Source organism: Pseudophryne corroboree, chromosome 1, assembly GCF_028390025.1.
Source record: "Pseudophryne corroboree isolate aPseCor3 chromosome 1, aPseCor3.hap2, whole genome shotgun sequence".
Lineage (NCBI taxonomy): Eukaryota > Metazoa > Chordata > Amphibia > Anura > Myobatrachidae > Pseudophryne > Pseudophryne corroboree.
In genome coordinates this window covers 266,814,599-266,837,829 of record NC_086444.1, presented here as the reverse complement: position 1 = coordinate 266,837,829, position 23,231 = coordinate 266,814,599, and the positions used below count along the sequence as shown (strand labels likewise).

Here is a 23,231-nt window from a genome sequence, read left to right as displayed (position 1 = left end):
AACCCCTGGCGCCCTAACTCCGTTGTCTCGCCCGTGTTATCAGAAATCCCCTGCGAGACTATGGTTGCTTGAGCCCATGGCAGCCGCGTTCGAAGGGCGGATTATGTCTGCCCAACCCCGATGCCCCCGCAGGTCTTAATGGGAGACAAGGGGAAGTCCGAGACAGGGTGATAACAAGGGGCCCTCTGACTAAGCAACCAAGCCAGGGGTTACAAGCTAACTAAACTAAATCAAAAGGTATGTGCGGACTAGCCGCCAGGGAAAAGGACAACCAAAGATCCACGGATCCGACACTCCTATCCGGCACCGCTGGACACCAGAGTGGATCTTGTGGAAGCGGAATCCTCCGCAAAGCTCCAGAACTCAAAATAAACACAATAATAAATAGTAGCGGACAAGCCACAACACACGGCTGCGCCGCGACTCACGAACGCCACCAGATGTTAAAGGTGCTCGATCAGACTCCAGGAACAGATGGTAACTTCCGAGTACAGGATCACTGAGAACAGGAACAAACGAACAGACCGGGACTGGGAACTCTCTCTGCAGCAGAATCAGGCAAACAGGAAGCTATCACCGGCGTCTGTGAGGAGTCCTGGGAGTGCTTTTAACAGAGAGTCTTCCAATCAGCTGTTTGGAGGCTGATTGGATTAAATGCCATGCAGCTGACAAGCTGCATGGCCAGGGAAACAGATGAGTGATAATTACAACATGCCGTGCAGCTGCATGCTACACAGCCAGGAAACCAGTGATGATATAAACTTAGACCCAGCAACGGGGAACACGATCCGACAGTGGCGTCCCCGTTGCTAGGCGCCGGCCGCACTGACGAGCGGACCCTCGGCGCCTAACAGTACCCCCCCCTTGAGGAGGGGTCAAGGAACCCCTAAATCCGGGTTTCTGAGGAAATTCTTGAAAAAATGCCCTTTTGAGCCTTGGGGCATGAAGGTCCTCATCTAGGACCCACGACCTTTCCTCAGGACCATAACCTCTCCAATGCACCAAAAAATAAAGCCGACCCCGGGACAACTTGGAATCGAGAACCTTCTCAACCACGAACTCCTGCTGACCCTGTACATTAACTGGTGATCTCCCCTGAGGTTTTTTACGAGGAAATCTGCTAGATGAAACATATGGTTTGAGCAAAGAGCAATGGAAGGTATTTCCGATCCGTAACGTTTTTGGTAGCTGTAACCGGAAAGCAACTGGATTGACTTTTTTGATAATGAGAAATGGTCCAATAAATCTAGGACCCAATCTGGCTGAGGTTTGTCGAAGTTTGATATTGCGAGTCGACAGCCACACCCTGTCTCCTACTCTAAAAGTGCACGGCCGCCGGAACCTGTCCGAAAAATCTTTTTCCCTGAAAGCTGCTTTTCTGAGAGCTATGTGCACTTTTTTCCAAATAAGTTTAAGATGAGAGGTCAGGGCCAGAGAGGAGACAGAGGAATGTTGGAAAAATGAATTAGCTCTGGGGTGGAAACCAAAAACTGCAAAAAATGGAGACACATTGGTGGAGGAATGACAGGCATTATTATAAGCAAACTCTGCCAATGGAAGAAACTCAGACCAGTCATTTTGGAGTTTGGCCGAGTACAAACGCAAATATTGTTTTAAGGATTGGTTCACTCGCTCAGTCTGTCCATTTGATTGTGGATGATAACCGGAGGTTAATGATAATTTCATTTTTAACGAAGCACAAAAAGACTTCCAAAACTGTGCAATGAATTGTGGACCCCTGTCAGAAACAATATCAGTGGGTAACCCATGGAGTCTGAAAACATGACGGAGGAACAAGACTGCCAATCCCTGGGCAGATGGCAATCGGGGAAGACCAATAAAATGAGCCATCTTACTAAAACGGTCCACTACCACCCATATGACTGTGCATCCAGCTGACAGAGGGAGATCCACCACAAAATCCATGGAGATATGCGACCATGGTCTAAGGGGAACATTCAATGGCATAAGTTGACCAATAGGCAAAGAACGGGGAACTTTATGCTGTGCACAGACCTGACACGAAACAACAAACTCTTTAATGTCTTTAGAAAGACCAGGCCACCACACTGAGCGGGATACCAATTCAAAAGTTTTAGCGACTCCCAGATGCCCTGCAACTTTGCTATCATGAAATTCCTCCAAAACAGTTGCTCTCAAAAACTCAGGAACAAAAAGACGGCCAGCAGGAGTATTTCCCGGAGCTTGATGTTGAAGCAGCTTCAATTGAGAAAAAACATCCTGTGTGAGACCTGCCTGAATGACTGAAGGCGGAAGTATGAGAGTAACCGGACTGTTGTCTTGAACGGGAAGAAAACTGCGTGAGAGGGCATCTGCCTTGGTATTCTTGGAACCAGGTCTGAAGGTGATAATGAATTTGAAACGAGTGAAAAATAAAGCCCAACGAGCCTGTCGGGCATTCAGTCGCTTAGCTGATTCAATGTATTGAAGATTTTTGTGATCCGTCAAAACAGAAATGGTATGGGTCGCTCCTTCAAGCCAATGTCTCCACTCCTCAAAAGCCCATTTAATAGCCAGCAACTCCCGATTACCAACATCGTAGTTGGATTCAGCAGATGAGAATTTCCTGGACATAAAGGCACAAAGATGTAACTCAAGGGAATCTGGATCCTTCTGAGAAAGGATAGCCCCTACACCAACCTCCGAGGCATCTACCTCAACGATGAAAGGCAATTCTGGGTTGGGATGTCTAAGGACAGGGGCTGAGACAAAGGCTTGTTTCAAGGCCTGAAAAGATACTTTAGCTTCACATGACCAATTGGTAGGATCTGCTCCCTTCTTAGTGAGTGCCACAATGGGAGCAACTATGTCAGAGAAAGAGTGAATAAACCTTCTATAGTAGTTTGCAAACCCTAAAAAGCGCTGAATTGCTTTTAAGTTGGTGGGTTGCGCCCAACTCAGGATGGCTTGGAGCTTCTTAGGTTCCATTCGGAATCCCCGAGGGGAAATAATGTACCCTAAAAAGGATACCTCCGTGACGTGAAATTCACACTTCTCCGGTTTGGCATACAAGTGATTTTCACGTAATTTCTTAAGTACCTGACGCACCTGGGTAACATGTTGTTCTATAGAGTCAGAATAAATCAAAATGTCGTCTAAATAGACCACAACGAATCTTCCCAGAAACTCACGGAGCACATCATTAATGAGATCCTGAAAGACTGCCGGAGCGTTAGATAGGCCGAATGGCATGACCAGATACTCATAGTGACCTGATTGAGTACTGAATGCCGTTTTCCACTCATCCCCTGATCTGATTCTAATGAGATTATATGCTCCTCTCAGGTCAATCTTAGAAAAAATAACAGCCGAACGTAGCTGATCAAAGAGGACAGAGATCAGAGGCAGAGGGTAAGTATTCTTTACTGAGATTTTATTCAGGGCTCGAAAGTCAATGCAGGGTCTGAGGGAACCATCCTTCTTCTCTACGAAGAAAAAACCTGCACTTAAAGGGGATTTAGATGGCCTGATAAACCCTTTCTCAAGACTTTCTTTCACATACTCATTCATGGCCACAGTTTCAGGACCAGACAATGCATATAACCTTCCTTTAGGCAACGTGGCACCAGGAATTAACTCAATGGTACAATCATAAGGCCTATGGGGAGGCAAAATATCCGCATTGCCCTTGGAAAACACATCCAAAAAATCTTGGTATTCTCCAGGAATATGTGCGGACCTGGCAGCAGCTACTCGGATAGGAAGTGTAATACATTCTTTATCACAGATGGTACTCCATTGTAGGATCTCCCCAGACTGCCAATCTATGATGGGATTATGAAAGGCCAGCCAAGGGTGACCCAGAACCACAGGAACTGCTGGACAATGGGTAAGAAAAAACTCAATCTTTTCAGAATGTAGAGCTCCCACCGAGAGCAAAACAGGAGGTGTACATAGAGAAATAACCCCATTGGATAAGGGACTCCCATCTAAACCATGCATGGTGATACACCTACTTAAGGTTAACTGAGGAATACCTAAGGCCTTGGCCCATGTTAAGTCCATAAAGTTTCCTGCAGCTCCACTGTCCACAAAAGCAGAGACCGAGGAACAGAGGCTGTCATAAGAAACTTTAGCAGGAACCAATAGTGAATTATTTGAGGAGATGAGCTGTAGACCAAAGTGAACCCCCTCACTATTCACTTGGTCAGGAAGTTTCCCGACTTGTTTGGGCAACTACGGGCAAAATGTCCCTTACCTCCGCAGTACAAACACAGACCAGAATTTTGCCTCCTGGTTCTTTCTTCCGGAGACAATTTGGAGAGACCAATCTGCATAGGCTCCTCCATGTCTACCGGAACGGAAGAAACACAGGGAAAAGAAACTACAGATGCCCCTTTCTCAGTCCTCCGCTCTCTGAGCCTACGATCTATTTTAATAGAGAGCTCCATGAGTTTATCAAGGTTCTCAGGAGCGGGATACTGAAGGAGGCTGTCTTTTATAGACTCAGATAAGCCGAGGCGAAACTGACTGCGCAGGGCAGGATCATTCCAGCCACAGTCGTTCGACCAACGGCGAAACTCTGTACAATAATTCTCTGCAGGATTCCTACCCTGTCTTAGAGCACGCAACTGACTTTCTGCGGATGCCTCTCTATCAGGGTCGTCATACAATAGCCCTAAAGATTTCAAAAAGGCGTCTACAGACGATAAGGCCGGATCGTCTGTCTTTAAACCAAAAGCCCAGGTCTGAGGATCCCCCTGAAGCAGAGAAATTATAATTCCAACCCGCTGAGCCTCCGTACCTGAGGAAACTGGTCTTAAACGAAAATACAGTTTACAAGACTCTTTAAAATTAAAAAACTGTTTTCTATCCCCAGAAAAACGGTCAGGCAGATGCATTTTTGGTTCAGGGATGACCCTCGAGGAAGTCCGTAACAGATCTTCCTGTGAGCTTACCCGGAGGGACAGATCCTGAACCATCTGGGTAAGTTCCTGAATCTGACTAACCAAAAACTGGCCAGGATTTGGCCCAACACCGGTGGGATTCATGAGGCCGACAAAATTCTCCCAACTGGATAAGTGAAAAAATTAACTCCTGTTGAAAATTTTTTTCTTTTGTCTGGCCGGTGATAATGTTACGATTCCTGTACTCCAGACTGGAGAAGATCTTATGGCAGAGATCTGAGTACAGGAATGAAATACAGGTTGTGGGAGCTGGAGAGCCTAGTAACCCCTGGCGCCCTAACTCCGTTGTCTCGCCCGTGTTATCAGAAATCCCCTGCGAGACTATGGTTGCTTGAGCCCATGGCAGCCGCGTTCGAAGGGCGGATTATGTCTGCCCAACCCCGATGCCCCCGCAGGTCTTAATGGGAGACAAGGGGAAGTCCGAGACAGGGTGATAACAAGGGGCCCTCTGACTAAGCAACCAAGCCAGGGGTTACAAGCTAACTAAACTAAATCAAAAGGTATGTGCGGACTAGCCGCCAGGGAAAAGGACAACCAAAGATCCACGGATCCGACACTCCTATCCGGCACCGCTGGACACCAGAGTGGATCTTGTGGAAGCGGAATCCTCCGCAAAGCTCCAGAACTCAAAATAAACACAATAATAAATAGTAGCGGACAAGCCACAACACACGGCTGCGCCGCGACTCACGAACGCCACCAGATGTTAAAGGTGCTCGATCAGACTCCAGGAACAGATGGTAACTTCCGAGTACAGGATCACTGAGAACAGGAACAAACGAACAGACCGGGACTGGGAACTCTCTCTGCAGCAGAATCAGGCAAACAGGAAGCTATCACCGGCGTCTGTGAGGAGTCCTGGGAGTGCTTTTAACAGAGAGTCTTCCAATCAGCTGTTTGGAGGCTGATTGGATTAAATGCCATGCAGCTGACAAGCTGCATGGCCAGGGAAACAGATGAGTGATAATTACAACATGCCGTGCAGCTGCATGCTACACAGCCAGGAAACCAGTGATGATATAAACTTAGACCCAGCAACGGGGAACACGATCCGACAGTGGCGTCCCCGTTGCTAGGCGCCGGCCGCACTGACGAGCGGACCCTCGGCGCCTAACACCTAGACTTGTATTTCCACACAGAAAAAAAAAGAAAATTCAGATGCACACTCTATAGTACTAATGAGACAATGAAACAATGCTAAGCCAAATAATTATAATAAATTCTGCAATCTAACATAGAGGAAAAATATGGGACCACCAACCACGACCAGGTAACCTCATCTGGCATCACACTAGTGAGAGGTTAAAGTGTCAATAAGTGTTACATAGTAAGAAGCAGAAGCTATGTGTTGATGAGGTCACCTGGTGGTTATTCTGATTAGCCGTATTTAGTGCTATAGAGTGTGCATCTGCATTTTTTTTTTCTGTGCAAAATAGAAAACGTAATGTACAGAAGATGCCTGTCAGGTTCTATCATGGTGAGGGGAGAAAAGAAGGGAATGTCAGAACCCAGATTAGTATTTTTCACCCTAATGTAGTTTATATTCTCTTTTTGTTTAATGAAAATATTAAATGATACATATAAAATATTGTGGTGAATGTTTTAAATATCCTTTGCTGTGGTGGTTGTGACATAGTTATTAGGCTTTTAGAGCTCCCTATTCAGTACAGTTGCAATGTTTGTCTGCTCTTTCCTCAAATTTATATTTCTTTATATTCTTGAGGTTTGCTGATCTGGTCATGATACAGTACTGTAGCTTGTGGTGCAATATTTTATATTATAAGAAGGACAATCCAGGGATGTAGAAGTGTGTCCTTTACATCAGAACCAGTTTCAAGGGATTGCCATGTCCGTTTCTCCAGATGCTGATACCCAAGATGCAGCAGCAAAATCAAAGTTTTGGGCACAGTTATCTGGTTTAACGTGCGTCATGGATATGGTTTTATAAACTGGAATGACAATAGGGAAGATGTGTTTGTACATTATACTGCCATCAAGAATAACCCCAGAAAGTACCTCTGTAGTGTTGAAGAAGGAGAGATGGTTGAGTTCAATGTTGTAAATGGGCAAAAGGCTTTCTCTGGCCTAGCTGATAACTGCTTAAGGTTATAATTGATATAGTCCCTGGTTAACTGTCTCTTCCTCCTTCAACTTATATTACGTATGTGCTGGCTGGGTAGGTGCCTGTGTCATTTTAAAATAAAGTTTATTTAAATATGTTAGAAGTAGGACAGTTGGAGCAGTTGGAGAGGGAGACTGCAGTGCAGCAGGGAGTTGGAGTAGAAGCAAGTATCTTAGCTGTGGGCAGAGTCTGTGCTTACTGCAGATTTGTGAGGTAACTTTGTGGGCAGCGTGTCACTAGGAGTAGAGTACGATGTTGGTCAGGATGGACCCACTGGCCAGTAACTACTGATGTATCCCCATACATCATTGTGCAATCACGCCAAACAGCCCATCTCGGTGCTCCTGGTCCTATGCGACTCTATTAGTGGCAGGTGTCTTTTTTGTGTCTTTTGCATGAACATTTGTCTTTATTGCAATACAATGTGACTAGGATGCACCGGAAGACTGTACTGATTAAATTGATGTGCGTCACTTGTATTTCTCTATATGACTGAATCTGAATCTGTATATGAAGTGCTATGATGCAGCAGCGATGGCTTCTTTCCATGCCAAGTTCCATTGTGCTTCGTATACAGACTCAGTCACACACAGATATAGAAATGATCAGTGGCAGCTCCTACCTGTTTTGGGTAGGGGGTTGCTGCTACCCATGCCCAGAGATGAGGAGAATAGGAGTCAGCTGGGTCCCATCAGCTGCACAATGGATCTGCAAGTGCTGGGACCAGCACATGCACACATGTGTTGGATTGACTGCGCATGTGCGAAAATCCGGCTTCTACGGACTGCATCAGCTGCAGCCCATAAAAGCCAGATTGAATTGCACGAAAAGGCAGGAAGTGGTTTCCCACAGGAAGCTGTCCGGTCTCACGGGTCCAAAGGGAGCAAACACCTTCAAATGGGACTGCATGTCCTGCGGGTGACTGGCACGTAGCACTTCCAGTAGAAAGTCACTGCCAGTCACAGTGAAGCCAGTGCAGTCACAGACTGCAACTGGCTCAGCTGAGCTCATTGAGGTGGCAGATTTTACTGGAAGAGCTGCAGGCCTGCAGCCCATAGGTAAAATCTGTCACTCCAAATGGCACATATCAAATTGTTTAGCTCAGATTCCTTGTGCTGCCTAGTCACATCACATTGCAACTAAAACATTTTCAGTAAAAAAAGACGCCTGGTGCTAGCTGAATTGCATGGGACCAGGTGGCCAGACATCTCACGCCAAACACAACCCCCCGAATTTACTCACTGCACAGCAACATTGAGCAACATTACCCTGTACTATTGTACACAGCAACAGCAAGTAAAGACATTTTTTGGATTGCTATTAATATATATGGGATATATGGGATTTTAAACTAACTGTATTATAACTTTTCACTTTTACAGTCCCTCAATGTAGCATACGATGCATGAATGGAGGAACGTGTGTTGAAGATCAGTGTCGTTGTCATAAAGGTTACATTGGAGCACACTGTGGACAACGTAAGTAAACTACAGTGTATGAGTCTTATCAGTCTTTGAATATCAACAATTGCTGAAGCAGCTGGCACTAAACACATCTTGTAGCATTTTTTTAGAACAGTGGACAAAACCAAATTAAGAAATTATCAATAGGATATGTTCAAAGCCACTTAAAGTTGGACTCCTGCTTTGTCATAGGAGTTGTTAGAGATGTCCATTTTAAAGTGGCTGATGGGATGGGTGTGAGTGAGAGAACCAGTAAGAAGCAGCAAGCTTACAACTTTGTAGTGGTATGGATGCCACCCCAGCAATGCATCATATAGAAAGGGGTGTGAGTTAAGATATGGATCCCCGGAATGAATGGCTGCATGGAGTATAACCTTCAGAGAAGGACAAGTGGTGGTTAGTGGTTAGAGGGACTTTTTCACCCAACCAGGGAATGCAGCTCTAAACATCTGAATAAAATATGAAAAAGTATATCCTGGCTAAACCTCAATAGTCTTAGAGGTGTATCTTTGTCTTCAGAAAGCTATTTTGTCTGTACTACTTAACAAAGCACTGATCAACCCTAATTTTTCCCCCAATCATATTAAAGTGATATTGGGGTAACTTTGTGGTGCTGACTACGAATATGACATCAGTTTTGCTAGATTGTGTCTAATTTTTGAGATACATGGACGAGCACAAGAAAAACAGAATAGACAATGCAAACCGCTGAACTGCCAACTGTCACCTGACGGTGGCCGAACACTCTTATACGGAGGGGGAATATTCTAGAATGATTGCGGAGTGAATACCTAGAATGCTCGTGTGTCTCACCTTCCAGAGTGTTCCGTTAGATTCCCACATGCACGCGTTATGGCTAAGTTTCCTATTAATTGAGTATATCCATTATTTCAAGAACTAGAGCCAGTTTGCAAAAACTACAGACGTAGCCATGCTCATCTAGCCTGCAGCTTGCTGTTTTTGCCGCATAGCAGGTGTAGCAAGTTCGCTCGCGACTAGGACGTTCACGTGCATCTAAGTATGTGTGCCCATAGGAACACATGGACGGCATATAAGACGCGGCTCAGCGTATTAAGTTGCACCTGTGCCTTGGTGCGGCGCATGTGCCTGGGCGGCCGTGCTGCAGGCTGGATGAACGTGGCTACATTTGTACTTTCATTTTTTAATTAAGCATACCCCAAAATACCCTAAATTCATTCAAATATCCTTGGCAACAAAACAAATGTTTTTGTATTTTTAGTTGGGCTGTGTAATCAGAAGCTGTATGTTGACATTAACTGACACAATTTAGGCTCCTTAAAAATGTTAATGAACTATTGATCTGTTATCAGTTTATTTTAAATCACATGTACTGTAGAGAGAATATGTGAGACTAGAAAGCGATATCTGTAGAATAGAGTGGGACACATACGATTGACCGGAGTGGCCTACTTACTTCCTTATCCTAATGTGAGAATCCGCCCATGTATACTAAAAATCGCTGTATCTGCATTTGGAAGCCTATCCTGCCCACTGTTTTTATGTCCACATCTGTGACCGACCGTAATCATTAGTTTCTAGACTTGAACCCCTCCCTCGCTGGGGGCAAAAGATCCATCCTTGTGCTTATACCTGATCTGGTGCATGCACTAATGACCATTTCTTTTTTTGGCACATGTGCAGTATGCTGAAGTAAATTTACTAGACACTTGTCCGCGGTTCTAGTCATGGGATTTAAGAGGGCAATAATATTAAATGCATATGAACAGAACTGTTCTATTTTTCATCACCTACAGGCAGTTTTGCCCATCACTGATTACTAACCACACAAAGTATAAGCAGCGCTGACCTAGAGTATATTAGGAAAGCATTGCATATGCATCCTGCTGTACAGTTCGGTAAGATGTTCAAAGTTGTTCCGTGAAATTTTTACTTCATTTCAGTTTTGGCTGCAACCTTTTACTCGTTTTGCCAGAGGAATTTGACCTTAAGTGTTCCTAGTGCTACCCTGGCCACACCACACAGCAGATCTGTAGACCCAGCTCTATTTGTAGACTATAAAATCAGCAAAATGGCAATCTGCAAATATAGTACAGAAGGACTAAGTTTGTTCTACCAAAGCTGTTTCTCTGCCAAACTTAATTCTTGCACAATGTCAGTGTTTCTCATCTCTAGCCTGCTGTAAAGAGACTACAAATCACGTTCAAAAAGATTTTCCTTACTGTTTTAATCAGTAAGTCTAGTCTAGAGAGAGGATTCTGGCACCTGTAATAACACCCTACGTTTATTGATGATTACTTGTAATAAATAATCACCAAATCACTGTAAATGAAACATATGCTTTTAGCATTGTAAATTTATAGTTTTGGAGCACTTCTCATTATCTATCTCTTTGCCATCTTGGCTTATTTTTTACTCGTGTGTGCAATTCTTGGCCAAGCTTTTGATCTCATATAACTTCAGTGAAGGGAGTTTAACTAAACTCCCAAAGATACATCAACAGGAGAGAGTTCATAACCTTTCTTATATCTACAGTACATGTTTCCATTACTGTACTCTTTGCATGTGTGAAAGTGGGCTCAGTGCTACATTTAAGTGGAGGACATAAATTGCTCAACATGAGTTTAGATATTATAGCACCTACAGTATGTGTATACCACTTTTTTTGTTATAATAAAATTTATTTAACCTTAACTGCTTTTGCTCATTTTTCTCATACAGTATTTTCTTAAAAGTCAATGTTAAAAAAAATAATATTTCTAAGTAACAATTTTTTTTCATTATGTAAGATCAGAAAAAACAATCAAAATGATCAAGAACATGGGTGTAGCTATAGTGGGTGCACAGTGTGCCGTTGCTATGGGGACCGAAGGCTTAGGGGGACTTTAATTGCAACGGTAATTTTGTCGCCGGTAAAAACGTTTATTTTTTTATTTTTTATTTGTTGGGCGGGGGGGTAATCTAATTAGAGACTGTTTTACAGTCTGAAAAAATTAAGTTTTCAGATGAAAACACATAGGGTCCATGATAAGTTCATGGACTATGGGTTTTCGCAGCCACAATCGTAAAAACGGGGCACTTACTGTATCTGGGATTTTTTTTCAGGTCTCAAAAAAAAAATCCCAGATAACTGCTGGTGTCAGGGATAATTTCAATAAATAAAAATTGTACTGCTCTCACCTGTTGTGATAAAAAAAATTGGTGCTGCTGTATCTAAGAGTGCCCTAACTCCCTTGTATATGCAGTGTACATCAGCGCCAACAGGAACTTGGCGAGTGTGTGGCCAATGCAGGGAGGTGTGGCCAGCCCCCTTCCTAGTTTTGGTGCAGCGCTACAGCTGCACGGGGTGGAGGGGGGAGTGGGAAGCTGGGTGAGGAGCAGGGGGCAGTGAAGACAGCTGCTAGGGGGATGGCGGGTGTGATTGCTCAACACCCCAGACATTATGCGGGGAGAGAGAAGACGCTGCTTCTGCAGCTGCCTCTCGATATAGCAAATACACACAGCAGCATGTGTGCTGGGCTGGGGAGAGAGGCTACTGCAGAAGCAGTGTACTCTCTCTCCTTGCTGCCGCTGTCTATAGTGGGGAAGGGGGGAGCGGGAATCGACCCCCAGGCTCCTCCAACAGAGGTAAAGTGTACCCCCCCCCCCTTGCATGTAAAATGGGCTGCGACACAGCACTGCTCAGAAGAACAAAATCAGGAAAAATGAGGGAAGGGTTGGGGACTAACAGGAAATAGCACAAGGAACAGAATGAAACAGAATGAATAGAGGTGAAGAAAAGGAGAGAGTGGGAAGAAGGAAAAAAGGCAGGGTAAGATGGGAGTACGAGGAGTTAGGAAGGAATATATATACAGTATATATATATATATATATATATATATAAGTGATGTGCACCGGAATTTTTTTGGGTTTTGTGTTTTGGTTTTGGATTCGGTTCCGTGGCGCGTTTTGGCAAAATCTCCCTGAAATTTTTTTGTCGGATTCGGGTGTGTTTTTTTTACAAAAAACCCTCAAAAACAGCTTAAATCATAGAATTTGGGGGTGATTTTGATCCCATAGTATTATTAACCTCAATAACCATAATTTCCACTCATTTTCAGTCTATTCTGAACACGTCACACCTCACAATATTATTTTTAGTCCTAAAATTTGCACCGAGGTCGCTGGATGACTAAGCTAAGCGACCCAAGTGGCCGACACAAACACCTGGCCCATCTAGGAGTGGCACTGCAGTGTCAGACAGGATGGCACTTCAAAAAAATAGTCCCCAAACAGCACATGATGCAAAGAAAAAAAGAGGCGCAATGAGGTAGCTGTGTGACTAAGCTAAGCGACCCAAGTGGCCGACATAAACACCTGGCCCATCTAGGAGTGGCACTGCAGTGTCAGGCAGGATGGCACTTCAAAAAAATAGTCCCCAAACAGCACATGATGCAAAGAAAAAAAGAGGCGCAATGAGGTAGCTGTGTGACTAAGCTAAGCGACCCAAGTGGCCGACACAAACACCTGGCCCATCTAGGAGTGGCACTGCAGTGTCAGGCAGGATGGCACTTCAAAAAAATAGTCCCCAAACAGCACATGATGCAAAGAAAAATGAAAGAAAAAAGGAGGTGCAAGATGGAATTGTCCTTGGGCCCTCCCACCCACCCTTATGTTGTATAAACAGGACATGCACACTTTAACAAACCCATCATTTCAGCGACAGGGTCTGCCATACAACTGTGACTGAAATGACTGGTTGGTTTGGGCCCCCACCAAAAAAGAAGCAATCAATCTCTCCTTGCACAAACTGGCTCTACAGAGGCAAGATGTCCACCTCCTCCTCATCGTCCGATTCCTCACCCCTTTCACTGTGTACATCCCCCTCCTCACAGATTATTAATTCGGCCCCACTGGAATCCACCATCTCAGGTCCCTGTGTACTTTCTGGAGGCAATTGCTGCTTGTGAATGTCTCCACGGAGGAATTGATTATAATTCATTTTGATGAACATCATCTTCTCCACATTTTCTGGAAGTAACCTCGTACGCCGATTGCTGACAAGGTGAGCGGCGGCACTAAACACTCTTTCGGAGTACACACTGGAGGGAGGGCAACTTAGGTAGAATAAAGCCAGTTTGTGCAAGGGCCTCCAAATTGCCTCTTTTTCCTGCCAGTATACGTACGGACTGTCTGACGTGCCTACTTGGATGCGGTCACTCATATAATCCTCCACCATTCTTTCAATGGTGAGAGAATCATATGCAGTGACAGTAGACGACATGTCAGTAATCGTTGGCAGGTCCTTCAGTCCGGACCAGATGTCAGCATCAGCAGTCGCTCCAGACTGCCCTGCATCACTGCCAGCGGGTGGGCTCGGAATTCGTAGCCTTTTCCTCGCACCCCCAGTTGCGGGAGAATGTGAAGGAGGAGATGTTGACGGGTCACGTTCCGCTTGACTTGACAATTTTCTCACCAGCAGTTCTTTGAACCTCTGCAGACTTGTGTCTGCCGGAAAGAGAGATCCAACGTAGGTTTTAAATCTAGGATCGAGCACGGTGGCCAAAATGTAGTGCTCTGATTTCAACAGATTGACCACCCGTGAATCCTGGTTAAGCGAATGAAGGGCTCCATCCACAAGTCCCACATGCCTAGCGGAATCGCTCTGTTTTAGCTCCTCCTTCAATGCCTCCAGCTTCTTCTGCAAAAGCCTGATGAGGGGAATGACCTGACTCAGGCTGGCAGTCTCTGAACTGACTTCACGTGTGGCAAGTTCAAAAGGTTGCAGAACCTTGCACAACGTTGAAATCATTCTCCACTGCGCTTGAGACAGGTGCATTCCACCTCCTTTGCCTTTATCGTGGCCAGATGTATAGGCTTGAATGGCCTTTTGCTGCTCCTCCATCCTCTGAAGCATATAGAGGGTTGAATTCCACCTCGTTACCACCTCTTGCTTCAGATGATGGCAGGGCAGGTTCAGGTGTTTTTGGTGGTGCTCCAGTCTTCTGTACGCAGTGCCTGTACGCCGAAAGTGGCCCGCAATTCTTCTGGCCACCGACAGCATCTCTTGCACGCCCCTGTCGTTTTTTAAATAATTCTGCACCACCAAATTCAAGGTATGTGCAAAACATGGGACGTGCTGGAATTTGCCCAGATGTAATGCACACACAATATTGCTGGCGTTGTCCGATGTCACAAATCCCCAGGAGAGTCCAATTGGGGTAAGCCATTCTGCGATGATCTTCCTCAGTTGCCGTAAGAGGTTTTCAGCTGTGTGCGTATTCTGGAAAGCGGTGATACAAAGCGTAGCCTGCCTAGGAACGAGTTGGCGTTTGCGAGATGCTGCTACTAGTGCTGCCGCTGCTGTTCTTGCAGCGGGAGGCAATACATCTACCCAGTGGGCTGTCACAGTCATGTAGTCCTGAGTCTGCCCAGCTCCACTTGTCCACATGTCCGTGGTTAAGTGGACATTGGGTACAACTGCATTTTTTAGGACACTGGTGAGTCTTTTTCTGACGTCCGTGTACATTCTCGGTATCGCCTGCCTAGAGAAGTGGAACCTAGATGGTATTTGGTAACGGGGGCACACTACCTCAAGCAATTGTCTAGTTCCCCGTGAACTAACGGCGGATACTGGAAACACGTCTAACACCAACATAGTTGTCAAGGCCTCAGTTATCCGCTTTGCAACAGGATGACTGCTGTGATATTTCATCTTCCTCGCAAAGGACTGTTGGACAGTCAATTGCTTACTGGAAGTAGTACAAGTGGTCTTCCGACTTCCCCTCTGGGATGACGATCGACTCCCAGCAGCAACAACAGCAGCGCCAGCAGCAGTAGGCGTTACACTCAAGGATGCATCGGAGGAATCCCAGGCAGGAGAGGACTCGTCAGACTTGCCAGTGACATGGCCTGCAGGACTATTGGCTTTCCTGGGTAAGGAGGAAATTGACACTGAGGGAGTTGGTGGTGTGGTTTGCGCGAGCTTGGTTACAAGAGGAAGGGATTTACTGGTCAGTGGACTGCTTCCGCTGTCGCACAAAGTTTTTGAACTTGTCACTGACTTATTATGAATGCGCTGCAGGTGAGGTATAAGGGAGGATGTTCCGAGGTGGTTAACGTCCTTACCCCGACTTATTACAGCTTGACAAAGGCAACAAACGGCTTGACACCAGTTGTCTGCATTTCTGTTGAAATACTTCCACACTGAAGAGCTGATTTTTTTTGTATTTTGACCAGGCATGTCAATGGCCATATTCCTCCCACGGACAACAGGTGTCTCCCCGGGTGCCTGACTTAAACAAACCACCTCACCATCAGAGTCCTCCTTGTCAATTTCCTCCCCAGTGCCAGCAACACCCATATCCTCATCCTGGTGTACTTCAACACTGACATCTTCAATTTCACTATCAGGAACTAGACTGCGGGTGCTCCTTTCAACACTTGCAGGGGGCGTGCAAATGGTGGAAGGCGCAAGCTCTTCCCGTCCAGTGTTGGGAAGGTCAGGCATCGCAACCGACACAATTGGACTCTCCTTTGGGATTTGTGATTTCGAAGAACGCACAGTTCTTTGCTGTGATTTTGCCGCAAGTCTTTTCTTTTTTTCTAGCGAGAGGATGAGTGCTTCCATCCTCATGTGAAGCTGAACCACTAGCCATGAACATAGGCCAGGGCCTCAGCCGTTCCTTGCCACTCCGTGTCGTAAATGGCATATTGGCAACTTTACGCTTCTCCTCAGACGCTTTTAATTTTGATTTTTGGGTCATTTTTTTACTGATCTTTTGTGTTTTGGATTTTACATGCTCTTTACTATGACATTGGGCATCGGCCTTGGCAGACGACGTTGATGGCATTTCATCGTCTCGGCCATGACTAGTGGCAGCAGCTTCAGCACGAGGTGGAAGTGGATCTTGATCTTTCCCTATTTTTTTAACCTCCACATTTTTGTTCTCCATATTTTGCGCACAACTAAAAGCCACCACAGGTATACAATGTAGATGGGTGGATAGTATACTATTATTACTTATACTTATGGACGACGAGTGACGACACAGAGGTAGGTACAGCCGTGGCCTACCGTACTGCTGCTTATATATATAATATACTGTATAACGGACCTGGTGGACACTGTCAGCAGACTGCTAAACTAGTATGAAGAAAAAAAAAAACACCACAAGTATACAATGTAGATGGATGGATAGTATAGTATTATATTACTTATGGACGACGAGTGCACTGACGACACAGAGGTAGGTACAGCCGTGGCCTACCGTACTGCTGCTTATATATAATATACTGTATAACGGACCTGGTGGACACTGTCAGCAGACTGCTAAACTAGTATGAAGAAAAAAAAAAAAACACCACAGGTATACAATGTAGATGGATGGATAGTATAGTATTATATTACTTATGGACGACGAGTGCACTGACGACACAGAGGTAGGTACAGCCGTGGCCTACCGTACTGCTGCTTATATATATAATATACTGTATAACGGACCTGGTGGACACTGTCAGCAGACAGCTAAACTAGTATGAAGATAAAAAAAAAAACACAGAAGTGTTTTTCAGGCAGACAAACGTATACTGGACTGGTGGTCACTGTCAGCAAAACTGTGCACTGTACTCCTGCTATAACTGCTTCCCAGTCCCCACAATTAGACAGTGTGAGCAGAGCAGTGCACTCAGCACAGATATATCATGCAGCAGTGCAGCACACTGAGTGAGCACAGATATGGTGGAGCATTTTTTTCAGGCAGAGAAACAAAGGATTAAACTCACTGGTGTGGTATAATCAAAACCCTGCACTGTACTCCCTAACAGCTGCTCCCCGTCCCCAATCCTCCCCACAATTATAACTAACTAAGTCACTCTGTGTTCTACTATAACGGAGAGGACGCCAGCCACGTCCTCTCCCTATCAATCTCAATGCACGTGTGAAAATGGCGGCGACGCGCGGCTCCTTATATAGAATCCGAGTCTCACGAGAATCCGACAGCGGGATGATGACGTTCGGGCGCGCTCGGGTTAACCGAGCAAGGCGGGAGGATCCGAGTCGCTCGGACCCGTGTAAAAAAAAGGTGAAGTTCGGGCGGGTCGGATCCCGAGGATCCGAACCCGCTCATCACTAAATAATACTAGGTGATTTATCCCGCCCTTCGGGCACTTTTCACACTGTTGTAAGCAGCAGCGTATACCACTGTGACTGCCTCGTCACTGGAATGACTGATGGACAGGACACTACCACTGGTCTGATGCAGCACAACACAACACTGTAAGGGACTTGTGGTGGTTGTTGTTGTTGTTGTTGTTGTTGTTATTATTATTATAATACTGTAGCAGTGGACATATAGCAGCAGCGTATATATCGTCACTGGAATGACTGATGGACAGGACACTACCACTGGTCTGATGCAGCACAACACAGCAACACTGTCAGGGACTTGTGGTTGTTGTTATAATTATTATAATACTGTAGCAGTGGACATATAGCAGCAGCGTATATCGTCACTGGAATGACTGATGGGCAGGACACAACAACACTTTATACAGCTACACTGGATATATGGCAGCAGAGGACATCCACACTGTGACTAGCTGGACTGATGCAGCACAATACACTGACTTCACTAGACTGGACAGCACAACACAGCACCACTTTATACAGCTACACTGGATATATGGCAGCAGAGGACACCAACACTGTGACTGGCTAGACTGATGCAGCACAATACACTGACTGCATTGGACTGGACAGCACAACACAGCACCACTTTATACAGCTACACTGGATATATGGCAGCAGAGGACACCAACACTGTGACTGGCTGGACTGATGCAGCACAATATACTGACTACACTGGACTGGACAGCACAACACAGCACCACTTTATACAGCAACACTGGATATATGGCAGCAGAGGAAACCAACACTGTGACTGCCTGGACTGATGCAGCACAATACACTGACTACACTGGACAGCACAACACAGCACAAGACTCCCCACCCCACTTTCCCGCCCCCACACACACTGAACACTGAGGACACGTCCTCTCAATACACTCTCCGAGACTGGAGTGAAAATGGCCGCGACACGCAGCTCCTTATATGGAATCCAAATCCCGCGAAATCCGACAGCGGGATGATGACGTTTTGCCGCGTTCGGGTTTCCGAGTCAGGCGGGAAAACCCGAGCCTGGCTCGGAACAAAACTCGGAAGGCAATGTCCGGTAGGGTTCGGTTCTCTGAGATCCGAACCCGCTCATCTGTAATGAGAACACACTGGTATACACTTGTGGGATAGAACTGTCAACTGTATTAAGTGAATTTCAGACCTCACTTCCTGTCAGTTGCCTGTTCATTTAGTATTTGAAGGTAGTATAGTCCGACCATCTACGACTACTTGCTAACTGAAATAAACACTAGCAGACAAGAATAAAATCCGTAGGAGGGATTAAATGTTGTGCGAGGGGCAGGGGCATATTAAAACCAGAGGGGGCTATTGTGCAATGGGTCCCCCCCTCTTAGCAGTGCCCACCTTTTCCCCTGCATTTTACCTTGTGCCAGGCTGCTGGCAAGTGGGTCCCACCACCTCTGCGATGCTATCTTTCCAGGAATATTCAGGAATATGGTGCATGCACACAATAGATCAAAGGCTGTGGCACAATGCTGATGGTTGACACTTGGGAGACTCACTATGGGCAAAGGACAGTGAGTCACAGTGAGTGGGAGGCTGTTTAGTACTAATTGAGACTATACTCAATAAAAGGGTCATCACACAGAGTTTGAGTTGCTGAGTGGGACTAGGAGACAAGGAGATCTGAAAGCACAGATAATGTATGGAGATGAACATTAGGATAAAGGGCCCTGTCCGTGAGAGTTTATCCAGACAAGTCACCTTCACTGCCTCATGCATTATGCATAAGTGTACCCACATGTGTGTGTGCACTTGGTTTGCTGCTAGTTTTCATCATCAGCATGCGTACTTATCCTACCCTCCCGTATCCTGCGGGAGATCCCCACTTTACGGAAGAGGCCCCCCCCCCCCCCCGAATGTTAAAAAAAATCCCCTGGATTCCCCATGTCCAGTGAGCCTAACGTTTGCTCCCCCGCCTCAGCTAACCTATCTGTGTGAAAAAGAGGCACCTGCAGCAGCGTGTGCCAGACTGTGCTCCTCTCACTGGCAGGGGGTGCCATGTCTCTGTAACGCTGTGCTGGGTGTCAGCTGTCAGCATGGTGACCTCGGCATTTGGGATGTTTAGGCTCCGTACTCTGGCTACCGGCCCCTTTGAAGCCACAGCCGCGGTGAAGGAGGGGGAAAGGGAATAACTAAGGGTGGTACAGGATCCTCTCCTCACTCTCCCCTGTGTTATTGGTCACCAGACTCTACAGGAGTCAGGATGAGAACGGACATGGCGAGGAGGTGTGTCTGCTGCTGCTGGTCTAGTCTGTGGCTGTGCTGGAATATTACAAGCTGCAGTGAGGTCCGGGGAGCCAGGCAGCTACAGTAGTATAGAACTCTGCAGTGTGTACAGTGTCTGCGCCCTGAATGGATCGAAAATGAACTGTCAAACCCACAGCGTGCTCTACTCATGCAAAGGGGTGCTTTTTACCTGCCTGTCCAGGGGTGACCCCAGGAGGAGGAAAGCAAACCTTGTTCTAAAGGGGGGGGGGGGGGGGGCTGGGTACGTATATAGTGCTTTTTAACCTATCTATCTTGTACTAAGGGCACAAAAATCAGCTTCACATACATTTTCTGTCTGATGGGCATTTTATTGGGGTGTAACAGGCGTGGTTTCGGCAGTTAGGCAGCTAACTGTGCACATTGGATGCTATACTCTGACAGAGATTCCGCACCTAGCATAAGGCTGGTGCAAGTTCTAGTGTTGGTTCCGATGATTGCATCTGAAGACCCTAAAAGCGGGCGTCCCAGCCCTTGCACATTCAGATGCACATCGTACACCAGAGGAAGGGGTTTTTAATAGCATTAACATAAAATCACAGATTCAATCATAAATATATGCTTAAAAGACCCCTGCGTGGTGATAGATACTCCCATGGATGAAGCTAGACACGCCTTTTGGGCGGAGCATGGCACACACCCTCAATGGCGCATTTTACTACCAACTGGAATCTCCTACAAAGTAGTTTTCAAAAGTATGCAAGTATGGTGTGCATTTTCATCTGCTCTATAACCAGGGACAAAAAATAAATCTTCAAACAGCTGTATTTTCACTTACGTCCATTCCTGCATGAGACGCTCTAACTGAACTCTGCCTACTTGAGAAAACCCCAGTACATCCTAATTTCTGCCTATTCAATCTTAATCATAGATGGAAGTGAAATGCCAGAGCAAGTACAATGCTAATCTGGCACATTAGATAAAATGGAATATGTTAATCTGTGGTAATTTAGCAGAGCCGTAAGTACACTTTTTGGTGTCCTGTGCCAGAGAGAGAATTGGCGCCCCCCCCCCCCCCCCTTTCCCGCCCCACCTTGGCATGACAAGATTGATCCCAGAGAAAGCCCATGTCCCTTCCTATATATATATATATATATATACACTGTATATATATATATATATATATATACAGGGCTGCCAAGAGAAATCCTGGTCCCCTGGTCCCCGGTACAACAACTTCCTGGGCCCTCCTGCCCCCACTGGAGGGGGTGTGACCGCAGCATGCTTTGGACATGGCCACTCCTCTTTGGGGGGGTGTCTAGCACATCAGAAGTACTCACTTACAGGAGCATGGCATGCCTCCCAGCCAAGGCAGTAGAGAGCCTGACTGGGCCGGGGGCCCAGGTACTTTTCAGGGGGCAAGGCCTAATCAAAGGAGCCATGGACCTGGGCCCCTCTATCAGACCGGGGCCCGGGTAATTTGTACCCTCCCCCCCTTTCTCGGCCCCACTGTGTATATATATATATATATATATATAATACACAAACATTTATAGAACACTGCAAGAAAATGGATTTGGGCACAAATAATCCTTATACCACTTTTATGCACTTACATTGAGAGCTTGTTGTTACTCTGTTACAATACCCTTTATTAAATAACACATATCAATATACTGCCATACCCGGGATTGAAACCTTTAACCTGTTGAATTCTAATCAATCACCCTATTCATTGAGCTGTTTGATCCTGCATAAAAACTATGAACACTTTATGAAGCTACTGCTACTTTGTAAGAAAATAATCAGCATTGAAATTGAGCAGATCTATGTAGTGTGCAGCCACACATCCAATCTCTTTCAGCCACACACACTACATAGATCTGCTCAGCCAAAATTTCACAAAGTACAAGGTCAGCTTCAAATAGTTAGAATTCTCTAGCTTAGAATTATCTATCTTTCTATGCAAGGGCAGATAGCTCAAAGAATATAGTGTCTGATTGCGATGCCATAGGCAATGGGTTTGAATCCCGGGTATGTCAGCATCCTGAAATGTAATAAAGGACTTTGTGACTGAATAACAAAGAAATTTCAAGTTGAGTTCAGTGTCTATGTGTTTGTATCTGTATGTCTATTTGTGTGCCATTATGCTTGTGTGTAACACAGAAGGTGTAGTGGTTAGCATTATTGGCTCATAGTACTGAGGTCTTTATACAATTCCAGGCATTTTGGCCATGATTTAATAATGCACACAATAGTTTGTTCATTGTTAAAGGATACTGCATATGTAAGAAGGGTATCCGGATGGTAGGTCAACAGTACTCAGGTCAACAGTCAATAGGTCGACCACTATTGGTTGACATGGACAAGGTCGACATAGTAAAAAGGTCGACACATGAAAAGGTCAACATTATTTATTTATTTTAACTGTGACTTTTTCATACTTTACCATCCACATGGACTACGATTCGGAATAGTAACCCGTGCTGAACACAGCGGTAGCGGAGTGAAACACCTTGCACATAGCAAGGGGACCCGATGCACTAATTAAGAATCCTGGTCATGTTACGCAAAAAATGACACCAAAACATTAAAAAAATCTCATGTCGACCTTTTCACTGTGTCAACCTTTTTCCCATGTCGACCAATAAGGGTCGGCCTACATACGTTTACATACGTTATCCCGGCAGACGAGATGCCGGCTGTCAATATCTCGTCAGCGGCATCCTGCCCGCCAGAATGCTGGCAGCGGGGTGAGCACTAAGAATCCCCTTGCGGGCTTGGTGGCTCACCATAGGATATATGCCCACTCTATGGGTGTTGTGAACATCCAGGAGTAGGAATTGCCCTGGTGCACTGGGATTACAGCTGGTGGCATTGTCGGCTGTCAGGATTTTGGCGTTGGTATCTTGGGTTCACTACGATATGCCGGCGGTCGGGCTCCCGGCGACCAGCATACCGGCGCCGGGAGCCCGACCGCCTGCTTACAGACAGTGTGGCGAGCGCAAATGAGCCCCTTGCGGGCTCGCTGCGCTCGCCACGCTACGGGCATGGTGGCGCGCTACGCGCGCCACACTATTTTATTCTCCCTCCAGGGGGGTCGTGGACCCCCACGAGGGAGAATAAACATCGGTATGCCGGCTGTCGGGATCCTGGCGCCGGTATCCCATCAGTCGGCATAATGAAGACCACCCGGTATCTTGAACGCCGGGATCCCGACAGCTGCCATTTTAACTGCATTCACACTGACATATGCTCTGCATTAGGCAAACTATGGGAGAACATCACTGGAATGTATAGACGTTAGAACAGAGAGGAAAAGGGAGTGGCTTGCCCCCCTCGCCCCAAAAAACCCC

At 46.0% G+C, this 23,231-nt stretch overlaps 1 protein-coding gene across 1 annotated transcript in view; it reads left to right on the top strand.

The window, feature by feature from the left end:
- The window catches only part of FBN2 (fibrillin 2), a 384,738-nt gene that overhangs the window by 33,660 nt on the left and 327,847 nt on the right, over positions 1–23,231 (top strand). The window contains exon 4 of the mRNA XM_063964252.1: positions 8,433–8,528. Coding sequence (XP_063820322.1) covers positions 8,433–8,528 — 96 coding nt within the window. The remainder of the gene's footprint in view (positions 1–8,432; positions 8,529–23,231) is intronic.